At 38.8% G+C, this 13920-nt stretch overlaps 1 protein-coding gene across 9 annotated transcripts in view; it reads right to left on the reverse strand.

The window, feature by feature from the left end:
• LOC113051454 (diacylglycerol kinase zeta-like) overlaps positions 1–13920 on the reverse strand; it is a 105334-nt gene that overhangs the window by 21978 nt on the left and 69436 nt on the right. For 4 of the 9 annotated variants that reach the window (XM_026215212.1, XM_026215215.1, XM_026215209.1 and 1 more), the window contains 22 exons: positions 13477–13585; positions 13281–13376; positions 12784–12861; positions 12630–12701; positions 12038–12094; positions 10900–10968; positions 10709–10780; positions 10499–10615; positions 10041–10112; positions 9814–9909; positions 9602–9684; positions 9335–9395; positions 8390–8503; positions 8080–8220; positions 7920–7998; positions 7713–7768; positions 7118–7180; positions 6764–6837; positions 6391–6502; positions 6100–6299; positions 4436–4539; positions 1342–1421 (listed from right to left, as the gene is read on the reverse strand). In XM_026215212.1, the coding sequence (XP_026070997.1) occupies positions 1342–1421; positions 4436–4539; positions 6100–6299; positions 6391–6502; positions 6764–6837; positions 7118–7180; positions 7713–7768; positions 7920–7998; positions 8080–8220; positions 8390–8503; positions 9335–9395; positions 9602–9684; positions 9814–9909; positions 10041–10112; positions 10499–10615; positions 10709–10780; positions 10900–10968; positions 12038–12094; positions 12630–12701; positions 12784–12861; positions 13281–13376; positions 13477–13585 (2005 nt within the window). The remainder of the gene's footprint in view (positions 1–1341; positions 1422–4435; positions 4540–6099; positions 6300–6390; positions 6503–6763; positions 6838–7117; positions 7181–7712; positions 7769–7919; positions 7999–8079; positions 8221–8389; positions 8504–9334; positions 9396–9601; positions 9685–9813; positions 9910–10040; positions 10113–10498; positions 10616–10708; positions 10781–10899; positions 10969–12037; positions 12095–12629; positions 12702–12783; positions 12862–13280; positions 13377–13476; positions 13586–13920) is intronic. The other 5 variants (XM_026215216.1, XM_026215217.1, XM_026215210.1 and 2 more) reach the window with 3 other exon arrangements.

A 13920-nucleotide genomic window follows, 5' to 3' on the forward strand; every position in this document is an offset into this window, starting at 1 on the left:
TTTGAAGTATTTTTTTTTCATCTGATTGTGAAGTTATAAAAACAGTTTCCCGACAGATTTTTTTTTTGTATTTTAGTATTAACTAAAACAAGGAATGGTGTGGAATGAATGGATAAGATCATCTATACCAGCTGCTCTCAACTGGTGGCACACAACAGTAGGGGAAAAACAAGGGTAAATACATAAAGTAATGTTCACTTAACCAGAAAATGAGTATACTCACAGCAGTAAATTATATGAATAGATTTTTTAAAAACACTACACCTTACTTTTAGCCGCTGATGTCAAAGACTGTGTGTCTGATTAAACTACAGTATTTCATTCGTCACTTCACAGAAACAAGCTACATGAGGCGGATGCTGGCTTGGATTCAAAAAACAATAGTACATAAGGCTGAATATGGATTCATTTGCAAAAGGAAAAACATTTTTACACAGTTACCAATCAGTTATCAATTCAATTCAATTCAATTCAATTCAATTCAATTAATGCATTTAGCAGACGCTTTTATCCAAAGCGACTTACAGTGCATTCAAGCTAAAAATTCTTACCTATCATGTGCTCCCGGGGAATTGAACCCCCAACCTTGCGCTTGTGCTCAATGCTCTACCAATTGAGCTACAGGAACACCAGTTTTTTCTGTGTATTATTGTCTAGAAAGTTTGGCATCATCGGAATTTAAAAAACAGTTTTCTTATTTTGTATGTCATATTAATAAATATGCATATTGTTGGGCTATAGTATTAGCAACATATTTTAATGTTTGGTTTTTGGGCAACATTTTACAATATGGTTCAATTTGTTAACATTGGTTAATGCATTAGGTATCATGTACTAACAATGAACAATATAAAAATAGTTTATATAGCTAGATATAATTTAAAGTGGTAATTAACCCAAAATGACAATTCTGTAATCATTTACTCATCTCAGTGTTGTCCTAAACCTGTATGACTTTCTTTTCTCTGTGAAATTAATGAGATTTATTTTTTTCAATGGTCAATGGTCACCAAAACTGTTTGGTTACAAACTTTATGTTCCACAAAAGAAAGAAAATCAAACAGGTTTGGAACAACATGAGGGTGAATAAATGAATTTGTTCATTGATTTCATAATAGCTTTTTCATTAACTGGCCACTCGATGTACTATCTGCATCCTAAAGGACAATTCAGTTGAGCACAACTGTTCGCTATTGTAGAGCAGTATAACTTCTCCCTCATTATATAGTGACTGTGACTGACTGTTCCCATCATTAATCAAACTCATACACCTCTCCCTCCTCTCTTTTTTCGGGTCCTCTAGATTTCTCACTTTTATCCAACCTTCTAATTTTTTTTTACCTCCTGTAGTCTCTCGATGTGAGCTCTGCAGGCTTCCAAATCACTGTCTCCCGGGACAACGATGAGACCCAGTGGAATTGCTACGATAAGGAAGGAGATAAAAAGAGAAGTTAGAACGAGGGATGAGGAGAAGAAACAGAATATTTCTATCCCTCTCACAGTAACAGTCTACTGTGTGTTGTGAGAAACCTGCCCCACATTGTTCCTCTCAGGAGATGCTGATCAGCAGTGGACGAAAGACTAAAAATAAAAGACGACTGCGAAAGAAAGAAAGAAACTATGGCAGTGTTTCCCAATCCTGGTCCTGGAGAACCCCCTGCACTGCACATTTACGGTCTGGTCTCTGATCTGACACACACATTTGAGGTCTTGGAGCTGATGAGTTGAATCAGGTGTGTTTGAATAGAGAGAGACATCTAAAATGTGCAGTGGTGGTGGGTTCTCCAAGACCAGGATTGGGAACCACTGATGTATGGTGTAAGCTAATTCATCTCTGTATCTATGAATACATGTGTGAGCAGAACAGTTGATGAATATGGTTTATGGCAGTTGTATGCAACATGCACTGGCTCAGACCCAATCAAACTCCTTCAAACTAATCCACAGATTCCTCAAGAAACGGGGTCGGACAGTAATAGGATGAGGCATTTTTCTTGCACTAGAGTCTAAACCACTGCAGGCAATTTGTAGACACATGCCTGTAGGCCTGCTCTTAAATGTGCTGTCAGTGAGAGAATATGATGAAATATGATGTGTCTGCAGTACATGTGTCCTCTCATGCATAGGGATATTCTCAAGTCCAAGGGTAAAAAGCACGGATCCTAACTGTAGAGTTTATAGACTCGACCACCCTTAGCATCATGAAGATACAGTAGTGTAGATCTGAAAGCTGGAGGAGCAGTAGTCATGCCCTACCCTGAGCCGAGCCGAGCCGAGCTGAGCCTCACAGGCTTCAGAGACGGAGGCAGGGTAATATTTCTAAATTAAATGAGCATTCTCAAGAGGACAGCCAGCTTCTCTGACAGAGTGGGAAGCGAGAGAGTGACACAGAGAGAAAGCGACAGTGGAAGAAGGAAGAAACGAGCAGAGAGAGAGAGAGAGAGAGAGAAAGATGGGAGAGGTCTCTTTCATTGAGGAATGTTGGGTTGCTTAGCAACATCCGAATAGTCATTCCCAAATTCAATTCAGGTTTGTTCTCCTCTCTCTCTCTCTCTCTCTCTCTCTCTCTTTCTGTTCTGTTGGTGGTATTGTCAAGGCTCTTCTGAAGGGTGCAGAGGTACTGACAGCAGAAAGCAGATGAGAAACAGGGAAGTGTGGTATATTTTTGTATCACAAAGGAGAGAGTACAGAACAGCTTTATGAACGGCAAAGAGCTAATCGCTTCCTCACAGCTGACATGCACTTTAAAAGTGAGCAATAATTTGTCTTTCTATGATGTTACATGAACATCACGGCAGTCAGTTTTTGTTTTGAGATGACAGACTAAACAGGCCTAGATAATATGATTGCAGCTCAGCTTTGTGCAGCATGTATGGAAGTTAATCACACTACAGTTTGTCTCTACATAGTGCACATCTGAAAAACAGGTGATGTGCAATGAGTGTTCAATACTTCAAATGATCGGATTACAAATTGTGTCATGTATACTTAGACAAATATCTTGATTATAACTGCACATGTATATGCCCTTACTGTTGCTTGCTCACAAACACACAAAAGACATTCCTGCACACTAGAAGGATAAAACAAATCTTTCTAAATTTATTGTGAGGCTGAGAATTGATTTATGGGAATAGTTGCTGATACATAGCCAAAACCAGAAATGTGTGACGTTATCTCTGATGGGTCAAATGTCATAAACACATAAGATGCAACATAAAGCTGCATCTGAATATATTCTCAAAGATTCAATGAATTCTATCAAGTTCACGCAATAATCACTCACTGCAGAGATGGGACGACACCTAGTGCTGAGAAATACAACTGCAGCTTGAATGTACTTCTACAAAACACAAGAGAAATAAATACATTGAATAAAATCTAAAGGACTTCTGTCCATTTTTGAGCAAGCTAACCTAGGGCCATAACCACTATAGATATCCACTTGTTAAGTTGTGACATAACAAATAGAGTTTCTGGGTCCAAGCCTGTACTCCGTTAAAAGTGAGCATGCTCTCTCAACAGCTGTTTATAAGCATTGCTTCTTTAAAACACAGATTTAAGCTAAGATTTAAAAAATTCACGGTATACTCTACAGTCATAGTATCCCAGACACCAATATTTTAATGATTCAGAAAAGATGAATCACTGTCTGACCAACAGAGATTTCTGTATGGAGATGATAAAGGTTAAGATCATGATATTTCAAGCACTATTAGAGTACACAGGAGCATTTATTACTAGCACTGTATGTGGTTTGCTTTTGGGATTTGATGGAGCCCTTGGAAACCTGCAAACCATCATCAGACTTGACAAGTGGATTGAGGAGGACACGTTTCCTCCTCCCCCTAATAATTACAAATATTCAATGTTCTTGATGCTGTTCTGTTGCATTCCATTAAGCACAGCTGTGTTTGTTGCTAGGATGACAAAAACATTTATAACTTCATTTAAAAATAATTCCACACCACAACTATAATGATAAAAACACAGAGGAATGTTATTGCTGGAATGTGGAACATCTTTCTGAATGTTTCTGTCCAGCTGATAAACAATAAAAACATTGACAACCAATCAGAATCCACCTGATTTTTAAAGAGTGGTGCGTTTAAAGCAGCAGAAGACATAACTGCAGCTTGTGTTATAATAAACAGAACAGTATTGGTGTGGATGCTGATATCTTGATCTTAATAGTTATCTTTACAGTTATTGTTCTTGGAGTGAACAGGCCATTAGACCAACAATATCTTTTACGTTCTTGTTTCTTTGTTTTCTTAAACCACTTTTGAATTCCTTTAATTCAAACGAACATGACAACCCTTCCCTCCTCCAGTGCTCAGGACATGGTTATGTCTTTGAACTAACCCTCTAATCACAGTACATCAGGAGTCACAAGTGTATTTTCTGGACTGTAATGTGTGTGTTTTCTACTTACACGCTTCTTTGAGTTTCTCCTTGTCGTAGTGCAGAGCTTCATAATCGTGCATGCTGATGCGGCTCACTCTGATCCGTAATCGTTCTGGAAATGGCTGCTGACTACTGGATGGAAAATAACATGTATAGAAATAAAGAAGCAACAACATGCAGACACAAAGGATGTACAGTGCAAAACAAAGCTTTCAAGAACAGCTGTGTGTAACAGTGAGTATAATGTGGTCTTGGCTAGGGACACTGCCTTGCACTTCACTAAACAGTGCTGCTGTCACCACACTAATTAAATCTGTCTCCACTTCCGATATTTAGCTTTTAAATGAGGTTTCATTACAGGCCTATCTGTCGTTGATACAATTCGTTCACCTCAAATCAGCCAAGTGTGAAATTATCAAAACCTCAGAGAGACAGAGAGAGAGAGCGATTATCTAATTTCAGCAGGTCTAAGCAAGCGTCTGTCCTTAGCAGCCATTTATGAGGGTAATATATTATTCACTTCAAGTGTCAAGGAAAAGAAATGAGACAGCGAATAAATCACACTAAATTTACACACTTTCAGTGACCGCTCAATAGGAAGAGACTTCAATCCAGCAGTTTAACTTTCTGCTCACTCCAACTATTTTTTTAAGCATCAGCTCATACAAATACTTAAATGTGTGTGTGTGTGTACACATTTTGGTGCTGTGCCATTTTAAAAAGCAGTCATGCTCTTTCATTCAGAAATTGCAGACCTTCTCCTTGGTGTCACATACATACAGTACATACCTGGGGTTTTGCTATATACCAGTTTTAGTGATAACCGTGATAAAAAAAATTAAAATATTAATATCATGTTAATACTTAATACTTCACATGATAATATTGTAAATAATCCAGAACCAGTTACTGACTGAATTCAGCGGCAATAACGTGTGTCCCTGGACCACAGAACCAGTTTTAAGTCAGTGGGGTACATTTGTAGCAATAGCCCAAAAACTTATGGGTCAAAATTATAGATTTAAAGATCATGTTCCATGAAGATATTTTCTACCGTAAATATATCAAAACTTATTTTTTGATTAAAATATGCATTACTAAGAATCCATTTGGAAAACCTTTATGGTGCTTTTCTCAGTATTTCGATTTTTTTGCACCCTCAGATTCCAGATTTTCAAATAGTTGCATCTCGGCCAAATATTGTCCGATCCCAATAAACTATACATCAATGGAAAGCTTATTTATTCAGCTTTAAGATCGTAAATCATAAAATTGACACTTAAGACTGGTTTTGTGGTCCAGGGTCACATATTACCACTGCTGCACAAAATGTTATGTGGTCGGAGATGATGGACAAAAGTGAGACACACTACCCACACTCGAGAAAAGTTAGCTCATCAGTGTAGTTTTTTTTTCTTGGTTTGGATTACATGGAAAAGATGTTGTGTTAGACACCCTAAGTAAGTTATTTTTGTTCAATTATAGTTACAAACTCTCTCTCCCTCTGCCTTTTAACACTCTTATTTTGGGAGGGATTCATAAGACAAAAAGAGAAAACACAAAAGGGACAAAGATAAAGATGAATTTGACTTGACAGCATTTTTTTCTACAGAGCTCATAAAAATATCTGGCCAGGGTAACCATGTAGTGAATATATGATATAGTATTCACACAGGAGCATGTTGCACTCACTCGTTGAGCAGTGGTATTGATGTGCGTCTCTTGGTTTTCTGCACCATGTTGGCCTGGTTTCTCAGGGAGATGTGAATAACAGATGGAGCTAGTTTGCAAGGCTCGCCATCCACCTGCATGGGGATTGACTTAGAGGTGGTGAGGGTGACTTCTCGACACTGATTTAACCTCTCACCGTGACCTCCGACCTGCAGCGTGGCCTACAGTCATAACAAACAATTCGGGGACTGTAAATCCACCAGTCGTAGTATAAAAACTCACTTCAAACTAATTCAAGAAGGTGAAACATACCAGTGATGTCATTGTGAAGCCAATGACCTCGATGCAGCCATCATCATGACGCTGAGGCTCAAAGTCATGATGCTCACTTGGGTTGCCCCATGGCATAGTGCCCGCACAGTACCTGTGTTAATATGAACATCCAAACATGCACTCTTCACACAGACTTATCTACAACTTTGCCATCACAGGAACACATTTAAAAATACATAAAAATAGAAAATAGCTATTTTTAATTGTAAAAATATTTTTAAAGTATTTTGATTAAGTAAATCCTTGCTGAGCATCAGAGACTTCTTTCAAAAACATGAGGAAAGTTTACAGATGCCAAACTTTTGAATGGTAGCGTAAGAAAGAACAAACAGAAAATTATTGTGTGTGTTACCTGGGGATATTGAGGAAGACCAGGCATTGCAGCTTCAAATCCTGGATTTTAGAGGTCAAATCTGTGCCGTCACACTATTGAGAATAAGAGAGAGAGAAGATAGAGGTATAAACTAAATAAGTCAGCAAAACAAACCAACAGTCAGCAGAAAAAAGGTTGCAACTCAAATTTAGGCAGACTACCTCTCAGTGCTAAAGACCAAGAGGAAGAAATGCAAACAAACAAGCATGCAAACGCAGAGACTTAAGAGTCAAACCTAAAAAAACCACAGCAATTTCATTTGCATTTCAAAACACACATATTTCCCCTCTTGTTTTGCACAAAGGGGCCTGTTTCGGCCTGCTCCATACGTACCACCACTCTAATGTGTTTAGCCAGGTCTTTGGAGCTGCCCATCAAGAAATCAGAAAACGCTGTCTGTAGAAAAAGGAAACATCATTTGCATTTCTGTCACCGCCAACTCACCGTCACATTATTAATGTTGTGGTTGACAAAGAGGTTTGCAATTATTAAAGTCATGATGTTTAACAGAAGTAGCAACAGATACTTTTCTCTGTATTGTGATACAAAGAAACAGGTTACTGAAAAGAAAAAAAATTATGTTGGGCAGGGACTTGTTTCTATGCATTGTTTAAAGATTGGATAAAGGCAGATCTCATAGTCGATTGTAAGATAGAGGTGGAGATTAAGTGGACCAAATGATTGGAGGAGCCCACCATACTGGAAGAGTCCATTATGACATTTTGACTGAGAATTACAATGTCAAAACTAAAAAAATAAATTATATATATATATATATATATATATATATATATATATATATATATATATATATATATATATATATATATATATATATATATATATACATACACACACACACACACATAAAAAAATAGCATGCATTTAGAAAATAGACAACTTGGCTGTTTATGTGTGTTTCACTTACCCCTGCATAGAACATTTTGTTTCTGAATCGGCTGTTAAATTTCTCAGGGTTGGCCTCTGAGGAGTAAGAGGACAAACCAACATTAATCTCAATTAGCACCAACAAGTATGACCTCGCAAAAGAAACTCGAGCCTTTACTCTCACACAGCCACTGTCTAGCTATTAAACAGTCACATTTATATGACAGACTAGTGCCTTAACACCAACCTCGGGATTCATGGAACTCTAAAGTCACATGAGCATCAAAGCCAAGGCTGAAGTAATTATTGAAGACGTCCAAAGGGAGCTGTGGAGCAGAAAAGCATCAGTCACTCTTCAGCTGCTTAAACATAGAGAAACCGTCCTGTGGGTGGAGCTCTTAGTGTACCTTGTCTGTCACCTGCTCGTCTCTTTCCTCTGACCCCGCCTCTGGGTTGGGCTTCACAATGAGATTCCATCGATCCAGCTGCACAATATTCCCATCCTCAACGTGAGACAGGATTTTACTTAGAGGTTCATCTGTGTAACCCTACATGCATACAGTTGTACAAAAAAAGTCCATTCAGTAAACCATTCTACAAATGCATGAGCAGATTATGCTGCATGAATCACAATGAAATTTACAATCAAGGAATATAATAAAGTTCTTCTGACTGATGTTTGAAATGAATGCGTCTGACTGTGCAGATTTCACTCACCCCACCCCAGTTTAGCGTCCTAGCGAGGTCATTTCCTGTGCCCAGAGGAAGTACTGCCACAGCAGGAGAAGGGTTCAGCTGCAGCTGATCAAGAGCGGACAAAATCCAGCCCACCTGAGTCAAAGAAGCATCAATCAACATGATTTTGTGTGTGAGAGAGTGAGAGAGAGAGAGAGAGAGAGAGAGAGAGAGAGAAAGAGAGAAAGAAAGTGAGAGAGAGAGAGCGAGAGATAGAGAGAGAAAGAGATAGAGATAGAGAGAGTGAGTGAGTGAGTGAGTGAGTGAGAGAGAGAGAGAGAGAGAGCGAGAGATAAAGAGAGAGAGAGAGAGATATTTAAATAATATTTAAAAAACATTGAACAAAATCCATAAAAATCAACAACAAAAAAATCCTATCACATACACACATGGCTAAAACCATCTAAAACCTTAATGACAAACAAGTCAGAGTTAGATATATTGTTTTGTAAAACCACATCAAACCTAGAGAACCACACAGAACCACAGCAGAACACCTGGAGTGTTTCACTCAGAAAACAGCAGTTCAGCTGTTCAGCAGGGAGGAAGACCAGCGATGGGAAGGGTGGATTAAAACTCCTCATTTCGGTTGGGCTTAAGGCACTTTTACCAAACCAAAGTTAGGGTATGAAATATGACTCCACTTTAACACTCTTAATTACTCACACAGATGGATTACAGAAATGTGACAGCGTGGGGTAAACCAGGACACACACATTAGCATTATATGTTAGCAAACAAAACTCCTCAACAAACACATGACTCATCTGAACAGTGTTGCAGCTCACAGGCTAGGAGATAAGACCACAGTGCCGCCCCCTGGTGGAGGGGTTCATAATTCCTACATAAACCATTCAGCTAACATCTACAATATTACACTATTTCTATTTCTTAGCAGATTATTCTCACATAAACATACACACTCACCGTGCCATCCCCACCACAGGCCAAAATTCTCAAGTTGTGAACTTTGCGATACATCTCCAAGCTAAAATATATATATAAAAAATTAATACACATATAAACAACAATCATCTTATTGAAACACATCATACCAGTGAGCCAGATAAGTATTGTTATTCTGAAGCAGGACAACCCAAACTAACTGCTTTTTTTATGAGTTGATGAAAAACTGATTTGGATGACAAAAACAGGGAACTCCTGTAGTGAAGTATTCCACATGCAGGTACTGACCCCTCCTGAGGACCCCCCTGACTGAGATCAAAGACCTGCCGAGGGTTCAGACACCACAGAAACGACTGGATGATTTTAGCTCCCTGAGAGAGGACGAGACAGCCGGAGGGAAATAGCTGATTTATCATTTTTATTGTTTATCTAATGATTATCAATGTAATTAGTACTGAATAATTACTTCATGTCTTTGTTATAGCGTGTAATTATAATACCTGGTTTCCTCCACTCTTTGGGTTTACAAACACCAGCAGTGGCTTCATGAGTTGAGAGGGAACTGGTCTCACAATGAAGGGCTTCCATCGAGCCTCCTGGTTAAGAAGAAAGAGAGAGAGAGGGAGAGAGAGACTAGGGGTGAAGGTGTAAAAATCCCCCAAAGTGTTGCTTATTTAACTGAATCATTATCTGGCAAACATAAACAATTACTTGACTGTACACATACCTCTGCTCCTTTCTTGCTGGATTTGCGTTTGAAAGATGTTCGTTTCTTCTTTTTGCTTGACTTTAGTGAGGACTATGGTTAAAAAGTCGCACGATAACATTAGAAATGCACTCCACAGTAAAATCAAACACATTCATTAAAAACACAGTGGAAAACTACAGTACCTGTTGAGGAAAATTTACATTTCAGCATGAAAATCCTCTCTCCAGTTCTCAAGTTCTCAACACATTTGCAAAAGTAAGTAATACTAAACCATGATTTGAAGATTTAGATCTGTCTGTAGAAATGCTGCTCAGAGCACTGTTTAGCCAGAATGCCTTAGTGTTTGTACGGAAGGTGTTTATATTTAGCGTTTTACATTTAATTTAGCCATAGAGATGCTGATATCACTGCATAATAATTTACCAAGCCACCAAATTAAATTCATTATCTAATTCAAAGTGTGGATGTGTGCACACCTGAGGTCGGCGAAGCCGTATGATCCAGGTAGGAGGTACTATAACGGCAGCATGTGCTCCTAATGAACACGCTTCTTCTATCTGCTGCAGCATAAAGCATGTCACCTTATTATGATACTGCAGACAAAAAGAGAAAGAGAGGAAAGTTACACACATTTACATACTCTGCGACATGAAAACACACTAACGCATACAGCCTGAGAGACTTACTGCTTGTTTGCACCAGGAGCAGCTAATGGCTACAATCTCTTTACTGTGAAAGGCAAATTTCTGCTGAAACCCCTGTAGGTGGAGATCAGATTCGGTTATAAACTTTAGAATTCATTCATTAGTCTTTTGAAACGTACATGTAATATACATAATTTCTCAACTACACTCGTGCTGTGATCCATTCCTCCCACCTTTCCACACTGTTTGCATTTGCCCTCTTGTCTTCTCCGATGGACCCAGTGGTGTCGAACTATTGCTGGCTGCCATGAAAAAAAAAACACAAGATCTCATAAAGCTGTGGCATCAATAGATTATGGCAATCTGTGCTAAAAATGCCACATCAAAGCAGTAATGTTGTGGGGTTGTGCTTCGGGGGTATTAAGATCAAATCTGAGGTTTGGGGTATGGTATGAACAGGAACAGACAGCAGAACAGAAATCATGGGAACAGAAGACCTCTGGAGATGTTTTCCAAATGCCTGTAAACTCAGAGTTGAATGTCATCATGAAATGTCTGTATGAGTGTGGGAAAATGTCTGCTTAGATCCTTGGTGTACAAACTCCCTCAGAGAAACCTATATTCCAATTTTTCACATTAAAAAAAATTAAGTATACATTTATTATTATTAACTTATCTATCAATATGTTTTTGCAGTTTTAAGATGACTTTTAGGGTTAAGGGTAATAGTCTGGGCAATTTAGCAAATCTAAATCTATTTATTGTGTTGTAAAGAACAGGAATGTACAAGCCCTCATTTAGCCAAGTACAAAGGTGTCATCACATCTGTGTGGATGTGTGTGTGATACCTGCGTGATAGAGGGGTGCGCACTACATTTAGCTGCAGCACCTCTCATTTGCTCCAAAGCACGGCGACCTCTGAAAGCTCTGCGTCGCCAGGTGTGCTAACCCAACAAGGCAAGATGGGAGACAGGAAGAGACAAGGCACAAAGAGGAGCAAAAGTGCAGTGGAGAGATAGGGGTGAGGAGACGAGGGATGGATTACAGCAGTGAGAGTGACATAGGAGACGTGTACAAAGGGTAAAAGAAAGATTTAAACAGCAAACAGCATTTTCCCCTGAAGTGTTGTGTGTAAAACAGTCCAGGGTCAAACTTACAAATAACAATCAAGAAGACGAAGAACTTGTGATAAAAAAAAAAAATGATAAAATGATAAAAATACAATGACAATAACAAAAAAACAACTGTCTTTTAGCACACTGCTGTTGGCTGTTTATATCAAGCTATAAAGGTTTAACAGCAATAAGTTTGACAGAATCGGAAAACAGGCAGAATGGAAGAGATATTTAGAAAGAAAAAGAAGAAACTCACTTCCCGGATGTTCCGTGAACCTGACTCCCTGAAAGATGGCTTACATCTGAAGTTTATCTGAAAGAAAATTATTCAGTATTTACCCAAATTTAAAACCCAACAATGAAACACACAGTAGTCCCTCTGTAATTCTACAGAGGGAAACATACATTTTGGTTTTTTAAAGTGAATATGAGAACAGAACCAAAACCAAAAGCACCACTTACTTTACATCTTCTCTGAGTTTATTAGTGATTAGTGTGAAGTATGATTAAAATCATCTCTGCTCAAGCATCATTTCACCACAACCAGCCCCACATACCAGACAGAAACTGTTGAAGACCCCAGCCAGATTCAAGAGTGAGCACACAGGATCTGTGCCTCATGGGTAAAATAAAACTCCACCAACAACCCCACACTGACTTGAACGATCACATTGATAGTGATTAAGGTACTAATAAGAAAAAAGAACATGTCTGGCAAGAAAACCTTTCTGTTATTTGGCTGTTCTAGGTTTATCAGGCCAGACAGTCACCAGTCTTTACTAAGATCAGATGTGTGAGTGATCCATTAGCCCCAGTCGAGTCTGAGTAAAAGCTAGAGGGTTTCTCACTCTGAATGATGGGTCTTTGAGAGGCACCTCATCAAGCCCCTCCCCTTGGGGCGGAACATTCCAGTCCAATAACTGAAGGGAGGAACATGTATGGTCTGTGATGCAGTGTCAGATCAAGTCTTGAACTCTACCTGCCACTGTTAACGGCACTCACCTTTTCCAGCTGTTCAATGCAGATGGAGTGAACTACGATCTTGCAAGCGGCACATTTTTTTCGAGCAACAGACTTTTGCTGTGAAAAACGGGAAAAAGAGACATTAGATTTGCTCTGACTGAGGGGATCTTCACTTGATGAAAAATTAACAATCAAGAACTAAATCATAATGATTTAGTGCACATAATTGAAATTCTGAAATGCATTCTGTAAGCTAACCAACAGGGGGCAGCATTACGATAAGAGAGAAAATAAGTGAAAAACAGAAATGTGCAACTGAGAGAATCTCTCTTATTTCTCCCTTTACCATCCATTACTATATTCTTCATCATCATTTTGCTGTACAGTATATTATACCATTTTATAATCTCTCTAATCTGGAATTTGTCTCATCTCACTTTCGTCCCACTATTTGCTCTCCTCTGTTTACTCACTTTGTTATCTTTAACAGAGTAAAGAGGGACTTACGCTGGCATTCCTACAGAACACACACTCACCAGGGTCTTGGCGTAACAGTGCTGTTCTCCAACATAACAGAAGTCCCCAGAGACATTGGTCTCGAACCAGATGTGCTCCCCATACAGAGCGGATTCCTGCTCAAATACAAAGAATCACATTAAATAACTGCAGCTCTATCAAGAGCACAGTGAATAGAGATCTGAAGTCTTGATTATTGAGATTTGTGTTACTCACACTCCAGTCCACTGTGCTGCGTATTTCTCGGTCCGTTTCCCCCTTGGCCAACACCGCAGCACTGGGCTGGCATGACAGGTGCTGGAGACCGGACTTGGCAATGGCCTTCCTACAGACAAACACAAAATAGACAGGTCCCATAAAACAAAGGAAAAATGATGAACAGAAACTCAATGTACATATAGCCCGGATGTACACATGCATAAAGAAGGACAGGAAAAATGTCAAACAAAACAATACATTAAGTTCCTGTTGTTCAACAGTGTTCGTCACATGCAAACTATTAAAAGAATTAAAAAAAAGAAAACAAAAAAATGTCTCAGGAGAAGTGAGATACAAACTGACACTCATAAAATAATCCCACTTCTCTAAAACTTCACCAATCTTATTTCTTGCAAATACAGCTAAAAAAAGAAGAAGAAGAAAAAACGTTACTATTGTAAA

The sequence above is a fragment of the Carassius auratus genome, chromosome 32, assembly GCF_003368295.1.
Source record: "Carassius auratus strain Wakin chromosome 32, ASM336829v1, whole genome shotgun sequence".
NCBI classification, from domain to species: Eukaryota; Metazoa; Chordata; class Actinopteri; order Cypriniformes; family Cyprinidae; genus Carassius; species Carassius auratus.